Source organism: Drosophila takahashii, chromosome 2L, assembly GCF_030179915.1.
Source record: "Drosophila takahashii strain IR98-3 E-12201 chromosome 2L, DtakHiC1v2, whole genome shotgun sequence".
Lineage (NCBI taxonomy): Eukaryota > Metazoa > Arthropoda > Insecta > Diptera > Drosophilidae > Drosophila > Drosophila takahashii.
Window position 1 is genome coordinate 39,316,752 of NC_091678.1, and position 14,935 is coordinate 39,331,686.

The 14,935-nt window shown below is 39.0% G+C and overlaps 1 protein-coding gene across 1 annotated transcript; it reads right to left on the minus strand.

The window, feature by feature from the left end:
- Positions 1–5,131, minus strand: LOC138914946 (uncharacterized). The gene is made up of 3 exons (XM_070219655.1): positions 4,727–5,131; positions 2,167–4,567; positions 1–2,111 (listed from the first exon to the last, which is right to left on the minus strand). The coding sequence occupies exons 1-3, from the start codon at positions 5,129–5,131 to the stop codon at positions 1–3; spliced, it is 4,917 nt and encodes a 1,638-aa protein (XP_070075756.1).
- Between the last annotated feature and the right edge of the window lie 9,804 nt (positions 5,132–14,935).

Sequence of the window (14,935 nt, forward strand, 5' to 3'; positions counted from 1 at the left end):
TCAAACGATGTCGTCCTTTCCTGGATAGGTTTCCATAACCCGAGCGATGTGCCAGGATGCCGGTGGTGAATTGGACTCTTTTACGAGCACAACGTTACCGGTGGAGATGTTGGGTGTTGAGGTAGTCCATTTAGGACGTTGCTGCAGAGTAGTCAGATACTCCTGATGCCATTTTTTCCAGAATCCTTGAAGCATAGACTGGATGCTTTGCCAATATCCTAATCGGCCCACTGGGATGTGGCTCAAATCGGGATCTGGCACTGTGGTTAAAGGTCGCCCGATCAAGAAGTGAGCGGGTGATAGGTAGTTGGTTTCCGTATCCGGTGTGTGGCACAAGGGGCGTGAATTTATCACTGCGCTTATTTGAGCAAGAAGTGTGCGCATCTGTTCAAAGGTGAGCGTTGAGTTTCCGGTGATTCTGCGCAGATGTAGCTTGACACAACGAACTGCCGACTCCCATTTCCCTCCCCAGTGAGGGGCTCTCGGGGGAATAAGTAACCATTGGATACCATCATCCGCTAGTGTGCTAGAAACGGTGTCCTTGTGTGTTTGTGAAGAAAGCAATTCTTGCATCTCGTCGAGGGATCGCTTAGCTCCAATAAAGTTTGTGCCATTGTCACTGTAGATCTTACTGCACTTGCCACGTAAGGATATGAAGCGCCGCAAGGCAGCCAAGAAAGTTTCCGTCGTCAGGTCTGTTGCAAGTTCCAGGTGGATGGCCGAGGTGACCATGCACACAAATAGGCATATGTAACCCTTGCTGATACGTGGCTTCCGAACCTTTGCATCCTTGAGAAGGATTGGACCTGCATAGTCGCAACCAGTATGTATAAATGGAAGCGCTTGAGTAATGCGTACGCTGGGTAAATTAGCCATTTGTTGCTGGGATGTATGGGAGCGTTGACGAAAGCAAGCTAAACAGTCGTGTGTTATCTTCCGAATTAGATTCCGTGCTCCAAATATCCAGAATTTTTGCCGAACAATAACAAAAAGTGAGAAAACTCCAGGGTGGAGGTTCACTCGGTGCTCGTGTTCCAGTATTAGCTTTGAGATGCGATGTGCTTTCGGTAGCAAAACTGGGTGTTTTGCATCCCTTGACAACTGCGAGTGGTGCAGTCGTCCGCCTACCCTTAGCAAATCGTTTTCGTCGATTATGGGTGCCAGTTTGACCAGCTGTGATCGGTTCTTGAGGGGTTTTTTACCGAGGAGCAATTGGTAATCGTCCTGGAAACATCCTTGTGCGTGCTTTATGCAAAGAATCCTTGCCGCCTTGATCTCTTCAAATGAGAGTGCTCCGGATACCTTTTCGCGAGATGGATTTCGAGTACGTTGAATAAACCGCATCACGTAGCCGACAATGTGTACGAGCTTGATCCAAGAAGAGACTCGTTCGATTAGTTCATCAAGTAGATGAATCTGGGTTGCTTCTGTCAATGTAGCCAAACAGTTGGATTTGACTTCTCCTTGAATGCGTTTGTCTGTAAGAGATAAACCGAACCGTGAATCGTTTAACTTTACCAGGTACTGATCCTTGTCCCGTAGCCATTGAGGCCCATTCCACCACAAATGGAAGTCGATGAGATCAGCAGCCATCAGTCCCCTGGATGCACAGTCAGCTGGGTTTGTTTTGGAATCGAAATGACGCCAAGCACTCCTTGGAATGGTGTCAAGGATTTCCGAGGTTCTGTTTCCAACAAATGTCTTGAGTTGGGCTGGCGCATACGATAGCCAGGAGAGCACTATTGAAGAGTCGGACCAGCCAAAAACAGTTATGTTCTTGTGGCGTAATCCAGATGTGATTGAGCGAATCAGTTGGCTGAGAAGAAGTGCTGCGCAAAGTTCCAGACGTGGCAAGGATTGTTGTTTCAGTGGAGCCACCCTTGTTTTCGCAGCCACAATGGACACCGAGATGGATCCATCTTCGTTTGTAACTCTGCTGTACACCACAGCAGCATACGCCTTGGTTGAAGCATCCGAAAATCCGTGGAGTTCGATGTTGTCCGGGTCGTTGGCAACAAATCGTGGTAGCCGGAATTTTTGAAGAGTGTCCAGATCTGCTCTCCACTTCAGCCAGTTGTCCGCCAGTTTAGAGTCCGAGAGGAGCAAATATCCTCGAGACGTCGGACAAGACTTGTCTCTTTGTGCAATCAGGATTTGCAGCAAGACCGACGTTGTACGTTAGAACGTCGTTTCCAGGATGCCAGTACAGTCCGAGAACCTTCACTGGTGACGTTTGTGCAGATTGTGTGTCGCCATCGTTCGTCTGTATGCATGGTGTATTCGATACCCATTTCCCGAGTTCAAGGTTGGCGCGAGACATCAGCTGAACTAGCTCGTTTCGGTTTCGAAGTAGCTCATCCTCACTGTTTGACCCAGTAAGAACGTCATCGACATAAAAATCCTCCAGCAGGATTTTCGACGCATTTGGGTATTCCTCTTTATGATCGATAGCAAGTTGTTCCAGCACTCGCACCGCCAGGAATGGCGCGCACGAAGTTCCGTAGGTTACCGTGCACAATTGGAAATGCTTGATGGGATCGGATGGATCTTCTCTCCAAACGATTTTCTGGAAGTTTCTGTGCTTTTCGTTGACCCATATCTGGCGGAACATTTTTACGATGTCCGCTGAGAATGCAAATTTGTACATTCGGAAACGAAGGCACACAGCGAATAGATCGCGCTGGATACTGGGCCCTGTAAACAGGGTGTCATTTAAAGCCTTACCATTGGCGTCGCGAAATGATCCATCGAAAACTACTCGTAGCTTCCGACCCAGCACTGGGTGGTGGGGTAGATAGAACTGATTTCCAGTAGCGTTTTCCTCAGGTGGCACCTCTCGCATGTGCCCCAGATTTGTGTACTCCCTCATAAAGTGTACGTACTGTGTACGCAGCTGCTCGTTCTGTTGCAGCCGCCGCTCAACCGATTTAAAGCGTTTGATCGCTCCTTGTAAAGTTCCTCCAAATTCGGGGTTTTCAGTGTTGAATGGAAGTTCCACGATATACTTCCCGTTTTCATCGCGACTGTGAGTGGCGAGAAAGTGCTTCTCCACTTGATCATCCTCCGGTTCCAATTTTGCGCTGCTTTGAACGTTTTCTAGTTCCCAAAACTTCTGAAGCGTGGCGCCTATGTCCACTGTTGTAGTCAGTGCAATAGCGTTGCTTGGACTCGATGTGATGAGTGACGTTATTACCCATCCGAACACCGAAGAAATGGCGATGAGATTACCCTTGTTGTCGTACATCTTTCGTCCTGTAAACACTGACCATACATGTTCGCTGCCCAATAGAATGTCAACAGGTGAGTTTGTGTTGAATTCAGAATCCGCCAACTGCAGATCCTTGAAAACCTTGAGCGCCGATGCATCGATGTTTTGCCTTTCCAGCGAAGAAGTGATCCTGCCTAGCACGTGGGCGTAGACAACCAACTGATCCTCAGAGATACGAGACTTGATATGCAAGGTGCTGCATCCCCTGGTCGTGTCTGCTTTCACCGAAGAGATTCCGGTAACCAAGATGCGTGATGCCGACCGTGTCAATCCGAGAGCTTGGATGCAACGCTCGGATACGTAGGAAAGCTCTGAGCCCGTGTCCAATAAGAGACGGCATGTTACGTGGTCACCTTTTGCGTTTTGAACATAAACCATGGCAGTTGGTAATATGCTTCGCCTAACTTCCGATTCCTGTGCAGATTTTGCAGTGCCCTGTGCACATACAACCGATTGAGTGCCCTCTCCTTGGGCGAAATGACTGAGAGTCACCGATGTGTTGTTGGACGCGCTTGTGTTTCGCTCGTCCTCCCCTGGTATCTGGGCAAGATTCCCAATAGCCTGTGGATTCACTTGGACATGAAGAAGGGAGTGATGATTTCCCTTGCATTGCCTACATTTGTACGTCGACTTGCACTTGCTGACCCCATGACCAGGTCGCAAGCAGTTGTAGCACAGTGATTTCTCCTTCACGAAGGATCGCCTCTGCATCCCGGACATATCCAAGAACTGCTGACAGCTGTACAGAGTGTGTTCTGTAGAATTACATTTGGTGCAGCCACTCCCTTCGACCGCAACCATCGATTGTGTGACCCTTTTTGGTTTTTCTGCATGTGTTATTGTCTTGCCACAAGTAGCAAGCTCCCTTTTACTCAGCTCCAGTTCCTCGCAACGAGAATCGAGAAACTTGAAGAATTCCTCGAGAGTTGGTGAATCCGTGTCCATGCTGCGCTCAATCCACCTGCGCCGCGTGTCAGCGTCTAGTTTCTCCAGCGCCAGATAGATGATCCAGCAATCGCGGCCCATCTGGTTGACCGCATCCAATCCGCGAACAATTTCGTTTGCTCCGTCTGACACCTTCCGTAGAATTGATGCATCTACCTTTGTAGTTGTTGGTAGGCTCATAAACTGCTCCAAAAATGAGTTTACAATGTGCCGTGGACGATTGTGCCTCTCCTTAAGACGTTCCCAAGCTGTGTTGTAAGCAGTCTCCGTAATGGCCAAGTGCCGTACCAAGTTGGCAGCCTCATCAACAAGAAGTGTTTTCAAGTGATGGAACTTCTGTGTGTTGGACAAATGCTGCTTGTTATGAATTGTGTTTTCATAGATGTCTTGAAAGGAGGGCTACTCTGTGTAGTTGCCAGAGAACTGCTTGATTTGAATTTTTGGCAATTCGCTCTGATTAGAATTCGCCGCGAATACTGAACTTAAATTTGCCAAAGTGACGTCACCACCAACTTGAACCGGCGTGCTAGAACTAGCCTGATTTGCAGCCAGTCGCTCAAATAGTTGTTGGTTTTGTTGCAGCAAATTGACAATTGCGTCGTTGTTGGAATGCAGACCGTTGCTGCCATTCGAAATGCCTGTAGATGTACTCGGTTGTAGAGCATCACTTCTGTCCTTGAGAATTGCGATCGCCCTTAGGTACTTTTCTTCGTAAATCGCATTATCGATTTCCGGATCGACGTAACCTTCCACTTCCTCGTGGACAGCAATGGCATCGCCGAACTCGTTGAACTCCTTCCAAACATCGTGGAGAAGTTGTATGCGCGTGGTGATCTCTGTCAGTGTTGCAGATTCCGCTTGCTCTGCCCATGAGAGACAACGTGTGATGTTAGCCTTGAGCCTGGAACGGCTCTTCATAAATGCTTTTAATTGTTCCATAGCAAACAATTATCCTGAGAATCAAAGCACTCCACTAACTGTCCAAGAATCCGTGAACGAAGGACCAACAATATGGTCAGAAATAAGACGATTTGAGTTGCCTATGTGTGGACTGCATTAATTTTTATTCTTGCCAGTTGCGAAGCCTATTCGATACTGAAGTGAATTTCGCAAAACGACGCCGTCTTAGCGGCGTTGCCAGAAACTAAAGAGATTGTGTATGTATACATGTTTTCTTGTACAAATGAGATAAAATTTTAGTTTTTAATACGGGGATAGATGTTGAAGTGCAAATTAAATGATAAAGATTGTTATAATTTTTACATAGAACACGAAAGGGCTCATGCAGAGTAAAATTTGATGTACATCGAGTCTAACGGGAACTTGCACTTGATATTGTGGACTCGAAACTGAAGAACAATATTTCAAAATAGGACGGACAAGGGAGTTAAATAATAATCTGGTTGTATAAGGGTCATTAAATTCTTTTGACCAACGCTTTATAAACCCAAGAACACTCATAGCTTTATTGACAATGGCCATTATGTGGCAGTCAAATTTAAGTTTTGGGTCGAGTAGAACACCTAAATCGTTAATTGAATATATACGGTCGAGTGGTGTATTTTGAAGAAAATAACTAATGAACGTAGGAGTACCCCTACAAAAAGTCATAACGTTGCATTTAAGGCAGTTCAGATTTAAAAGGTTGTACTCACACCATCCCTGAAAACAATCAATATCTGACTGTAAGTTGAAACCTGACCCTACATCTTTATATGATAAACAAAGCTTAACATCGTCAGCGCACATTAGTACACGAGAATGTGCTACGATAGAGGGCAGATTGTTAATAAACAAAGTAAACAGCAAAGGACCTAATTGACTACCTTGAGGAACTCCAGATGTCACGTTGATCATTTTAAAAACAGCGCTCTTAAATATAACCCTCTGAGTCCTACCATTCAAGTAACTTGAAATCCACATGGAAACCCAAGCTGATCTAATTTGAATAAAAGGAGAGAGTGGTTAACAGAGTCAAAGGCCTTACTAAAATCTGTATATATAACGTCAGTCTGCATGTTATTCTTATATCCATTTATTACAATAAATGACAATTCAAGAAGGTTGGTGGTGGTCGATCTTCGCTTAACAAAACCATGCTGACACGGTGATATTAGCGAGGAACATAAATGCTGCAAATGAGAAGTAATAATACATTCAAATGCTTTAGGAATTGCCGACAATTTGGAAATGCCTCTATAATTCTTGGCATCCGAATAATGAAGGAATAATGAAAGAGTCCTTCAAGATAGTTGGAAAAACTGATGAAGAAATAGACAAATGAAAAAGTTTAAGAATCAGTTTACAAATGTCCATCAGGACCGGGAGAATACGTTGACTTTGTTGTTGTTAAATCTTTTAAAAGAGAACTTTCGGTAATTACAGGGGTAAAAATACAATTAGCCCTATTTAGGGGGTTAGGGTAGATAGGGTTTGACCAAGCAGCCGAACTACAAGTAGTTTGGAAAAACTCGGCAAATAAATCCGCAATTTCAGAATCCATCGATGCCTCTTTTGAGTTTAACCGTACCGATGAAGGCAATGCCGAAGACTTACGCTTGGCATTAACGAAGTTATAAAACTGCTTCGTATCATTTGAAAATTCGAATTTACATCGATTTAAACACATGGAATAGCAATGACTATTGAGAACATTAAATTCTGAACGAGCCACAACATAGTTCGCAAAATCAGATGGCTTACCCGATTTTTTATACTTTTTAAAAGTGTTGGATTTAAGATTTTTTAAGTCATTTAAGCGCATTGTTAAACCAAGGAGGCCTGTTTAGCTTCGGAGGAAGCCTGTCAGGAACGCATTCGTCAAAAAAGTGTTTAAAACGCTATAGAAAAGTTCAATTGCACTGTCAATATCCATGCAATTGTACAAATCAGTCCAATTATATTGCGAAATCGTGTAATTTAGTTTATAATAGTCACATTTACGAAAGCATCTCCTTTTAGTTTGAGGAACTAAAGGAGAAAGGGTATGAGTACAGGGGAGGCCAATTGTCAATTCCAAAGTTGGATGATATCGGTCTTTAGGTACAACAAGTGCGTCAATTCTAGCTACCGTGCCTTCATGCGGATCTAAAACAAATACTAGATCTAATTGTCTATTTAATGAATTTCGTATAAAGCTTACTTGCTGTAACGATAATTCTAAAAGGCCATCCACAAAATCATGGGCGGATAAAGGAGTAGCGACAAGTGAGTCAGTGGGAAGAGAGCAAGAGATATTACGGAGATTAAAGTCACCCAAAACAATTAATAACTGCCCCTGAGCTGGATTTTTTGCGTTTGGGCGACTCGGTTAATAATCACAAACTGAGTTGAACCCGTCATTAAGCTGTTTAAAAACTCGTGAAAGGTTCAATAGGCCGTCTCGAGTCTGCCTCATAAAGCTGATCATTTCTTGCCTGTCTTGCTGTCATTTTCTTGCAGGACTCACATGCCCACATGAGACCGGTATGCATTTCAATGAAGTCTTTAACTCTGCCAGTAAATCCTGCACATTTGATGTGCATGACCGATTCGCAGAACCAACAGATAATAAAAGAATCTTTAGTTGACATCGGAAGAGAACAACTTTTCTTTGTAAAGATAAGGGCCATTTTATAAGAAAACAAGAAAGGAAGCTAGCTTCGGCAAGCCGAAGCTTATATACCCTTGCAGATCATTCTATTAATTTACAAATCGCAAAAATGTTAAATTTCTTATTATTTCACATTAATTTTTCGATCGTTTCTATCACAGCTATATGATATAGTAGTTCGATCTTTTAAAAATTAAAATCGAAATTCGGAAATATTTAAAAATAGTTATATCCCAGAGTAGAAGGAAATGTAATAAAAACCAACAAAGATATAATTTTTTTCTCAATAATTTCCATTTAATTTTTTGACCGTTCCTATGGCAGCTATATGATATAGTGATCCGATTTAAAAAACAAAAAAACCGAAATTCAGAAATATATAAAAAAAAATATTCCCAAGAGTAGAAGGTAATATTTCAAAAAACACCGGAGCTAGATTTTTTTTACGTTTTTTTTTATTTATCCTTCCTATGGGAGCTATAAGATATAGTTGTCCGATCCGGTTGGTTCCGACTTATATACTACCTGCAATAGAAAGAAGACTTTTGGGAAAGTTTTATCCCGATAGCTTGAAAACTGAGAGACTAGTTTGCGTAGAAACGGACGGACAGACGGACAGACGGACATGGCTAGATCGACTCGTCTAGTGATGCTGATCAAGAATATATATACTTTATGGGGTCGGAAACGTCTCCTTCACTGCGTTGCAAACTTCTGACTGAAATCATAATACCCTCTGCAAGGGTATAAAAAAAGGTTATTCAAAGAAATACAAAATAAAATATGGAAAATATACCTCGAGTAAATTTGGCACTGGGATCAAATTCCAACACCGCAAAAAAACACAAATCACGAAAGTATAAGAGCGCGAGATCGCGAATTAAGTCGAGAGCAAGAGAGCGCGAGAGAAAAAGTGTTCAATCGACTGAGCGTGGCTTGTGGGGCACCAACAACTAAACGCAGAGACTATGAGAAAAGCACCCAAGAGTCTACAAGAAATTTGGCAGGTTCCAAGAGAGCGAAATTACAGTTATAATAGAGCGGAAAGAGAGAGAGAGAAAGAGAGAGAATACAAGAGCAAATTTAGAGAGTGCAAAATAACACCAACAAAGCCAAGATATTAAACAAATATAATGGAAATTGTTAAAATAACTAAAACCACATACCCGTTAAACAGGGAGATCTATTTAAAACACTAACGCGATTGTTAGGCAAACTTTGTTAGTAAGCTAAACACAAAACACTTGCGAAAAAATCACAAAAATAAATCATAAACTCAGAGCACAGGTAAACACAACCGTTCACAAGCGACGCTAAATCGTTTATGTTTAACATTGTTCAAGTTCTCAATGTTACGAACAAGAATGTTTTTTTTTGCTTTATTAATCGCATTCTATTATAAATATGTTTATTCCGTGATAAATCTTTAATGAATAAAGACAATATATAATGGGGAAACGTTTTTAAATTCACATCAGTCATTATTTACACCGTAAACGTGGAAGTGGTCTTATTAATAAGGTAATAGATTCTCTTCCGATTGAGTTTCACATTCCTGGATTGGATTGTGGACCCGGTATGAAGCTTGCAGAGCGATTACAGCGTGAAGATCACGGAATTAATCAGTTGGATGAAGCTTGCAAGGTTCACGATATTGCCTATTCACAAAACAAGGATCTAAGCAATCAACATAAGGCAGATTCTGAATTAATTAACAAGGCTTGGGAGCGAGTAAAGGCGAAGGATAGTTCTCTTAAGGAGCGAGCAGCACCATATTTTGTAACTAATATTATAAAAGCAAAGAAACATTTTGGAATGGGTGTTCGGAAGCGAAATAAGAAAAAACAAAATAGCTTTAAAGGCCGCTGGCAACACTAATCACAATAACGAGATCATGTCTATAATAGAAAAACTGCGAGAGATGTCTGTCGACAAGTTTGGACACTTTTCAGATGAAAAAGAGCACACGGATATTTTAAAAAGGGATATTAAAACTGTTGTGGGTTTGTGTATTGATGGTGACGATAACCTGAATACTCAACAGAAACGAGTTAAAAATTGTGGGAACCCAATAGATTATTCAGATGCAACGACGAAAAAATATGTCGATGAAAACTTGGATACGTTAAAGAGAGAATCGAAGACTTTCTAAAATAACTTCTTTTGAAAATTTAGTTCAAGTTAATAATGGGAGGGTTGATAATGTTGATAAAATTCTAACCAATATATTAACAAAGATTACTAGTGTTAAAAACTATGTTTTTCAATATCTTACTCAACCGAAATCAGTTTTAAAATCAAAGACAATTGAAATAGAAGGTACTGCAACTCCAATAGTAAGAAAGTTCTAGTACCAAAACTATGACTGATAAATTGGATATTGTTAAAGAAATTCATGCTCCGTGTCGACGTAATTTTAAACGTCGAAGGGTAGTGACAAAGGGTATAAATGATTTCTGGCAAGCAGGTTTAGTAAAAATGGGAAAGTATTCAAAGCCTAACGGAGGATTGGGTCGCCCCAATCGACGTCAATTCTTCCAATGAAAAACAGCCTACAATCATCTCAAAATGTTTAGAGTGGGGAAATTGCGTAATGGAGATTATTTACGCATCAGTAAATATAAACATGTGTTTAAAAAGGGCTATAGACCGAATTGGACTACAGAAATTTTTAAAATAATAAGTGTGGGAAACACATTCCCTACCACATACTTGTTGGAAGACTTCGAAGGTAATCCAATACAAGGTGGATTCTATAAAGAAGAACTGAAAAAAACTCGTTCCCAGACAAATATTTAGTGGAAAAAATAATAAAGAGAGACGGGAATAAAGTCCGTGTACGTTGGTTGGGGTTTAAAAAAAAAATATGATAGCTGGGAATCTAAAGATAATATTTAATAGAGCAACTCTTATTCGGATTGAATATGATCAGACCCGCATGCACAACTTTAAGCAAAACAAAAGGTGAGTTAAAATAATTTATTAAATATTTAATTTTATTAATTATATTTTCTCTCTTTCTCATTTTAGTTGAATATGTTCACCTTTTGGGATCTAACGTAGTTTAAGTAATTGTAAATTCTAAAATTAATTATAGTTTTAATTAATCTGATGATGCCAGTATACAACTTTATCATAAAAAAATAAACATAAACTTAAGTTTATTATTATTATTATACCCTTGTAGAGGGTATTATAATTTTAGTCAGCTGTTTGCAACGCAGTGAAGGAGACGTTTCCGACCAAATAAAGTATATATATTCTTGATCAGCACCAATAGCCGAGTCTATCTAGCCATGTCCGTCTGTCCGTCTGTCCGTCCGTCTGTCCGTCCGTCTGTCCGTCCGTTTCTCAAAGACAGCAACTGCAATATGTTGTCCATTTGCTTCTTCATTTTGTCGAGTTCCACTCTCTTGCGTTCTTCGTCTTCTATTGTATCGTTCTGCATCTTCTGTTTTATACCCTTGTAGAGGGTATTATAATTTCAGTCAGATGTTTGCAACGCAGTGAAGGAGACGTTTCCGACCACATAAAGTATATATATTCTTGATCAGCACCAATAGCCGAGTCTATCTAGCCATGTCCGTCAGTCCGTCTGTCCGTTTCTATGCGAACTAGTCTCTCAGTTTTAAAGCTATAGCGATGAAACTTTCCCGAAAGTCTTCTTTCTATTGCAGGTAGTACATATGTCGGAGCGAGCCGGATCGGACCAATATATCTTAAGGCTCCCATAGGAATATTCAAACAAATATAAGAAAATTCATTGTTACTTTGTAGGAAGTAGGCGTTTTAATTCTTGACTACTTAAAAACAAAATTCAAAAATAGAAACGTTGAATCTGGAATCCCTGGAACTGCACCGAGTGAGTATTACTTCATCTGCAAGGGTATATAAGCTTCGGCTGGCTGAAGGTAGCTTCCTTTCTTGTTTATTATCTAAAAACAGAAAGGGAAATCCAAAAAATTATAAAGATAGAGATAAAAAATCAGCTGTAAAAGATGATGAACCTGTTGAAGACGGGGATTCTGAACCTGAAATGAATCCACATGAATTAGAACTGTGGAATTATCTATATAGGCAACGGGTACAAAACCAATCAAATAAAATATACTTACCAAATTTATAACAAATATCCAAAAAAATTCCCAACACACCCAAATAATATATATGTAATACTCAATTTATTTGAAATGTAATTGTTATTCGTTTAACTTAATGTTATACTAACAAAATATAAGCATTTATATATATATTGTTTAAGATTTATATATATTTTGTTAATTTTTATTGTTCTGTAGCGAGCAAAGTACTTGATATATTATTTTACTTATTTACTTCATTAAATATATATACACATATTTATGCACACTTATTAATCTCAACATTTGGTTGACAACGGCCTGCATAGCGGCCATGCTAAAATGCTGACAATGCATTCCCACGGTGCCGGCTGGCTCTCGCTCACTAACACATCGAGCCAGCCGTTTACTGCATTTACTTCGCCCGCTGCTCACTCAATTCTAGCAGCTAAGAATGTTTGACTTCTCAATAAAGACACTCTCAAACTGGACGTCTTCGTGTTTACATCTTTTATTTAAATCCCGTTACCACAGTTCAACACATTTTATCAAACTTATTAATTAAATAATTATTTTGTATCGCTAAATCTAAAATTGTTTCTGTGTTTTGGGATCGGGGGGCAATTCATTATAAAACATTTCAAGTTCAAGTGACTTGTAAAGTAAATCATGTTTAACATTTTCAATTTCTGTTTTTAGGCAGTTGAGTAAAGTTTTTTTTTGCTCAGTCTGCAATATAAGACTTTCTATTTCATCTACCTGTCTCCCCAAAACAAGTGACTCTCCCTCAAGGAATTGAACATTTGATATGAGTTCCCTTTCTATTAAACCCTTATGATGATAAGGGAGTGTAGAAAATTTATCAGCCTCAACTTTTCTCTTCGTATCATTACCATTAACAATTATTTTTGTCATTTTGTAAGTATTTATGGTAAGCATTTTAGATCTAAAAACTGACATACTACCATACATTCGTGTTTCAGTGAATAGAACCTTTTTATATTTTTCGATATCTAGATACTCTAGTGCTGTTCTCGTTACTCCCTTAGATTTCATAAACTATTTGTCCATAGAATAAATTTTATAACAATAAACCTTAGGACGGAGACCAACAACCTCTGACATTGGTCTACCATGAAGCTCATCTTTAAAAACACCTAATACCGCTTTATTACATATTTTAAAATTATATAATTTAGCTCTTTCTTCGAAATATCCAGATGTATCAAATTTAAACTCTATATCGTCCCGAATATCTCTATAAAAGTCATCAGTTTTAATTGTATAGATGAAGGAATTTGTATCCATGTAATTTAATCTTATATTATCTTGAAATTTTGGTTTCATATACTGATAACTCTAACTTTGATAACTCTAATACTGTAAACCCAAGATACATGTGTTTATCGTATACATATGACATTCTTCTCATTTGAATTGTATAGAAATCATTCTCTAGTTTTGTAGCACTTTGGAAATTAATGCTCGTGCACATAATTTTTTACGACCACTTTTATTAGGGGAGAGGTCTGTAGGTTGGGACGGTCTGTAAGTTGAGACACTCACTTTTCTCAAAACTTATCCACTAAAAAAAATGATTTTATTTTATGTAGTCCTTTTTAGTGACAAAACTTTTGGGGAAAACTTTATAAGCCAGGCTCTAGACAGATTTAAGCTGTGAGAGTCGTGTACCATTTTTCACAAAAAAAAGTTTTTGTCTACTTTTTTCAAAATTCTATTTAAAATTAATAACGTCCTTAAATTAACTTGGTAAGAGAATTAAAACATTAGTATATTAACTGTTAACAAATTAAAAAAAGAATCAGCTTAATGTGACAGTCAGAATAAAAGTTATTAATTTTTTCCCGAAACATCCCTTTTTGTGTAAGTTGGGGCACTTTGAGCGTGTTAGTTGAGGCACCCGTTTTTCATACCAAAAGGCCTTGGGCCAACAGAGGTCGCTTTCTGCCTAGTACATTTCTTTGATATTAGGGGAAAAGTGAATGTTCAAAGAGCCTTTTGAATTTAATTGTTACTTGGTCTAAGTTCTTAAAAAATGGATGGGAAATAATTTAGAACGAACTAAAATTGATTAAATTAACATAAATAAATAGTTCCTTATAGTTTGGAGTACTTTTTTTGTGAGTATTATTGACTTTTAAAAGTGTCCCAACTTACAGACCTCTTTTTCAAAATGTCGTTTTTTGGCACTTTTCAAAAAAAAATCATTTTTCAGTTTTTCCTAAGGAAAAAAAATATTTTTTTTTGTTTTTTATTAAGCTAATAGACTAACCTTTTGATCAGTACCAAATGCGTAAAGTTTCATAGGTGAATGTCGAAATGGCAGATTAAAAACAAAAGGTGTACCAATCTACAGACCTCTCCATACTATTATTATTCTGTGGAGGATCCCAATCACAAACTATTTTAATGTCAACGCGTTTCTCGATATTTTCGAGGGTTTTACCGTAGACTGCATTATTTAATAATTTAAAAAAATCTTTTTCAAATGAATTTAAGGTCTATATACGTTTTGAGCCAAGGTTTTCATCCCTCTATGATTTTTTTTAGCTGCAACCCATTAAGCAAACATTGCTGTAAATTTTTATAATGAATGATATAATTTTTTTTATTGCCGAGGTCGGCAATTAATTTTTTTACTTTTTCGCTATTAGTGGCTAACTTTGTTGTTGAACAAAACGGTAAATTACTATGTAAATCATGGATACTGTGTATATTTTAGAAGTGGGATAGGGATAGCCTACGTCCACTTCTAAAATATAACCATAATGTCCATCGCTTGGAATATGTCTATGTCTATGGGAGACAACCACTTAAACCCTTGGTAAGGTAAAGGTTGAGACATTGCCCAACCATACAAATTATTTGCATCTAAATACATTAAAAATTATGACTCTTTACTATCATCATAGTCTCTTAAATATTTATTATTTGCTTTAGTATATCTGTGACAGCATTGTACCAAACCACACCGAATTACCTAGACTTACCTAGGGAAAACGGCCCCCAGCGATTTTTAAAAATTTTGAA

Excerpts from the sequence above, each read along its gene's own strand:
- LOC138914946 (XM_070219655.1), bottom strand. The coding sequence starts at position 5,131 with ATGAAGAGCCGTTCCAGGCTCAAGGCTAACATCACACGTTGTCTCTCA. Across the intron at positions 4,568-4,726 it reads GTTCTAGCACGCCGGTTCAA|CATTTGTCCAACACACAGAA; the intron begins GTTGGTGGTGAC and ends CATAACAAGCAG. Across the intron at positions 2,112-2,166 it reads CGTTCTAACGTACAACGTCG|GATATTTGCTCCTCTCGGAC; the intron begins GTCTTGCTGCAA and ends CGACGTCTCGAG.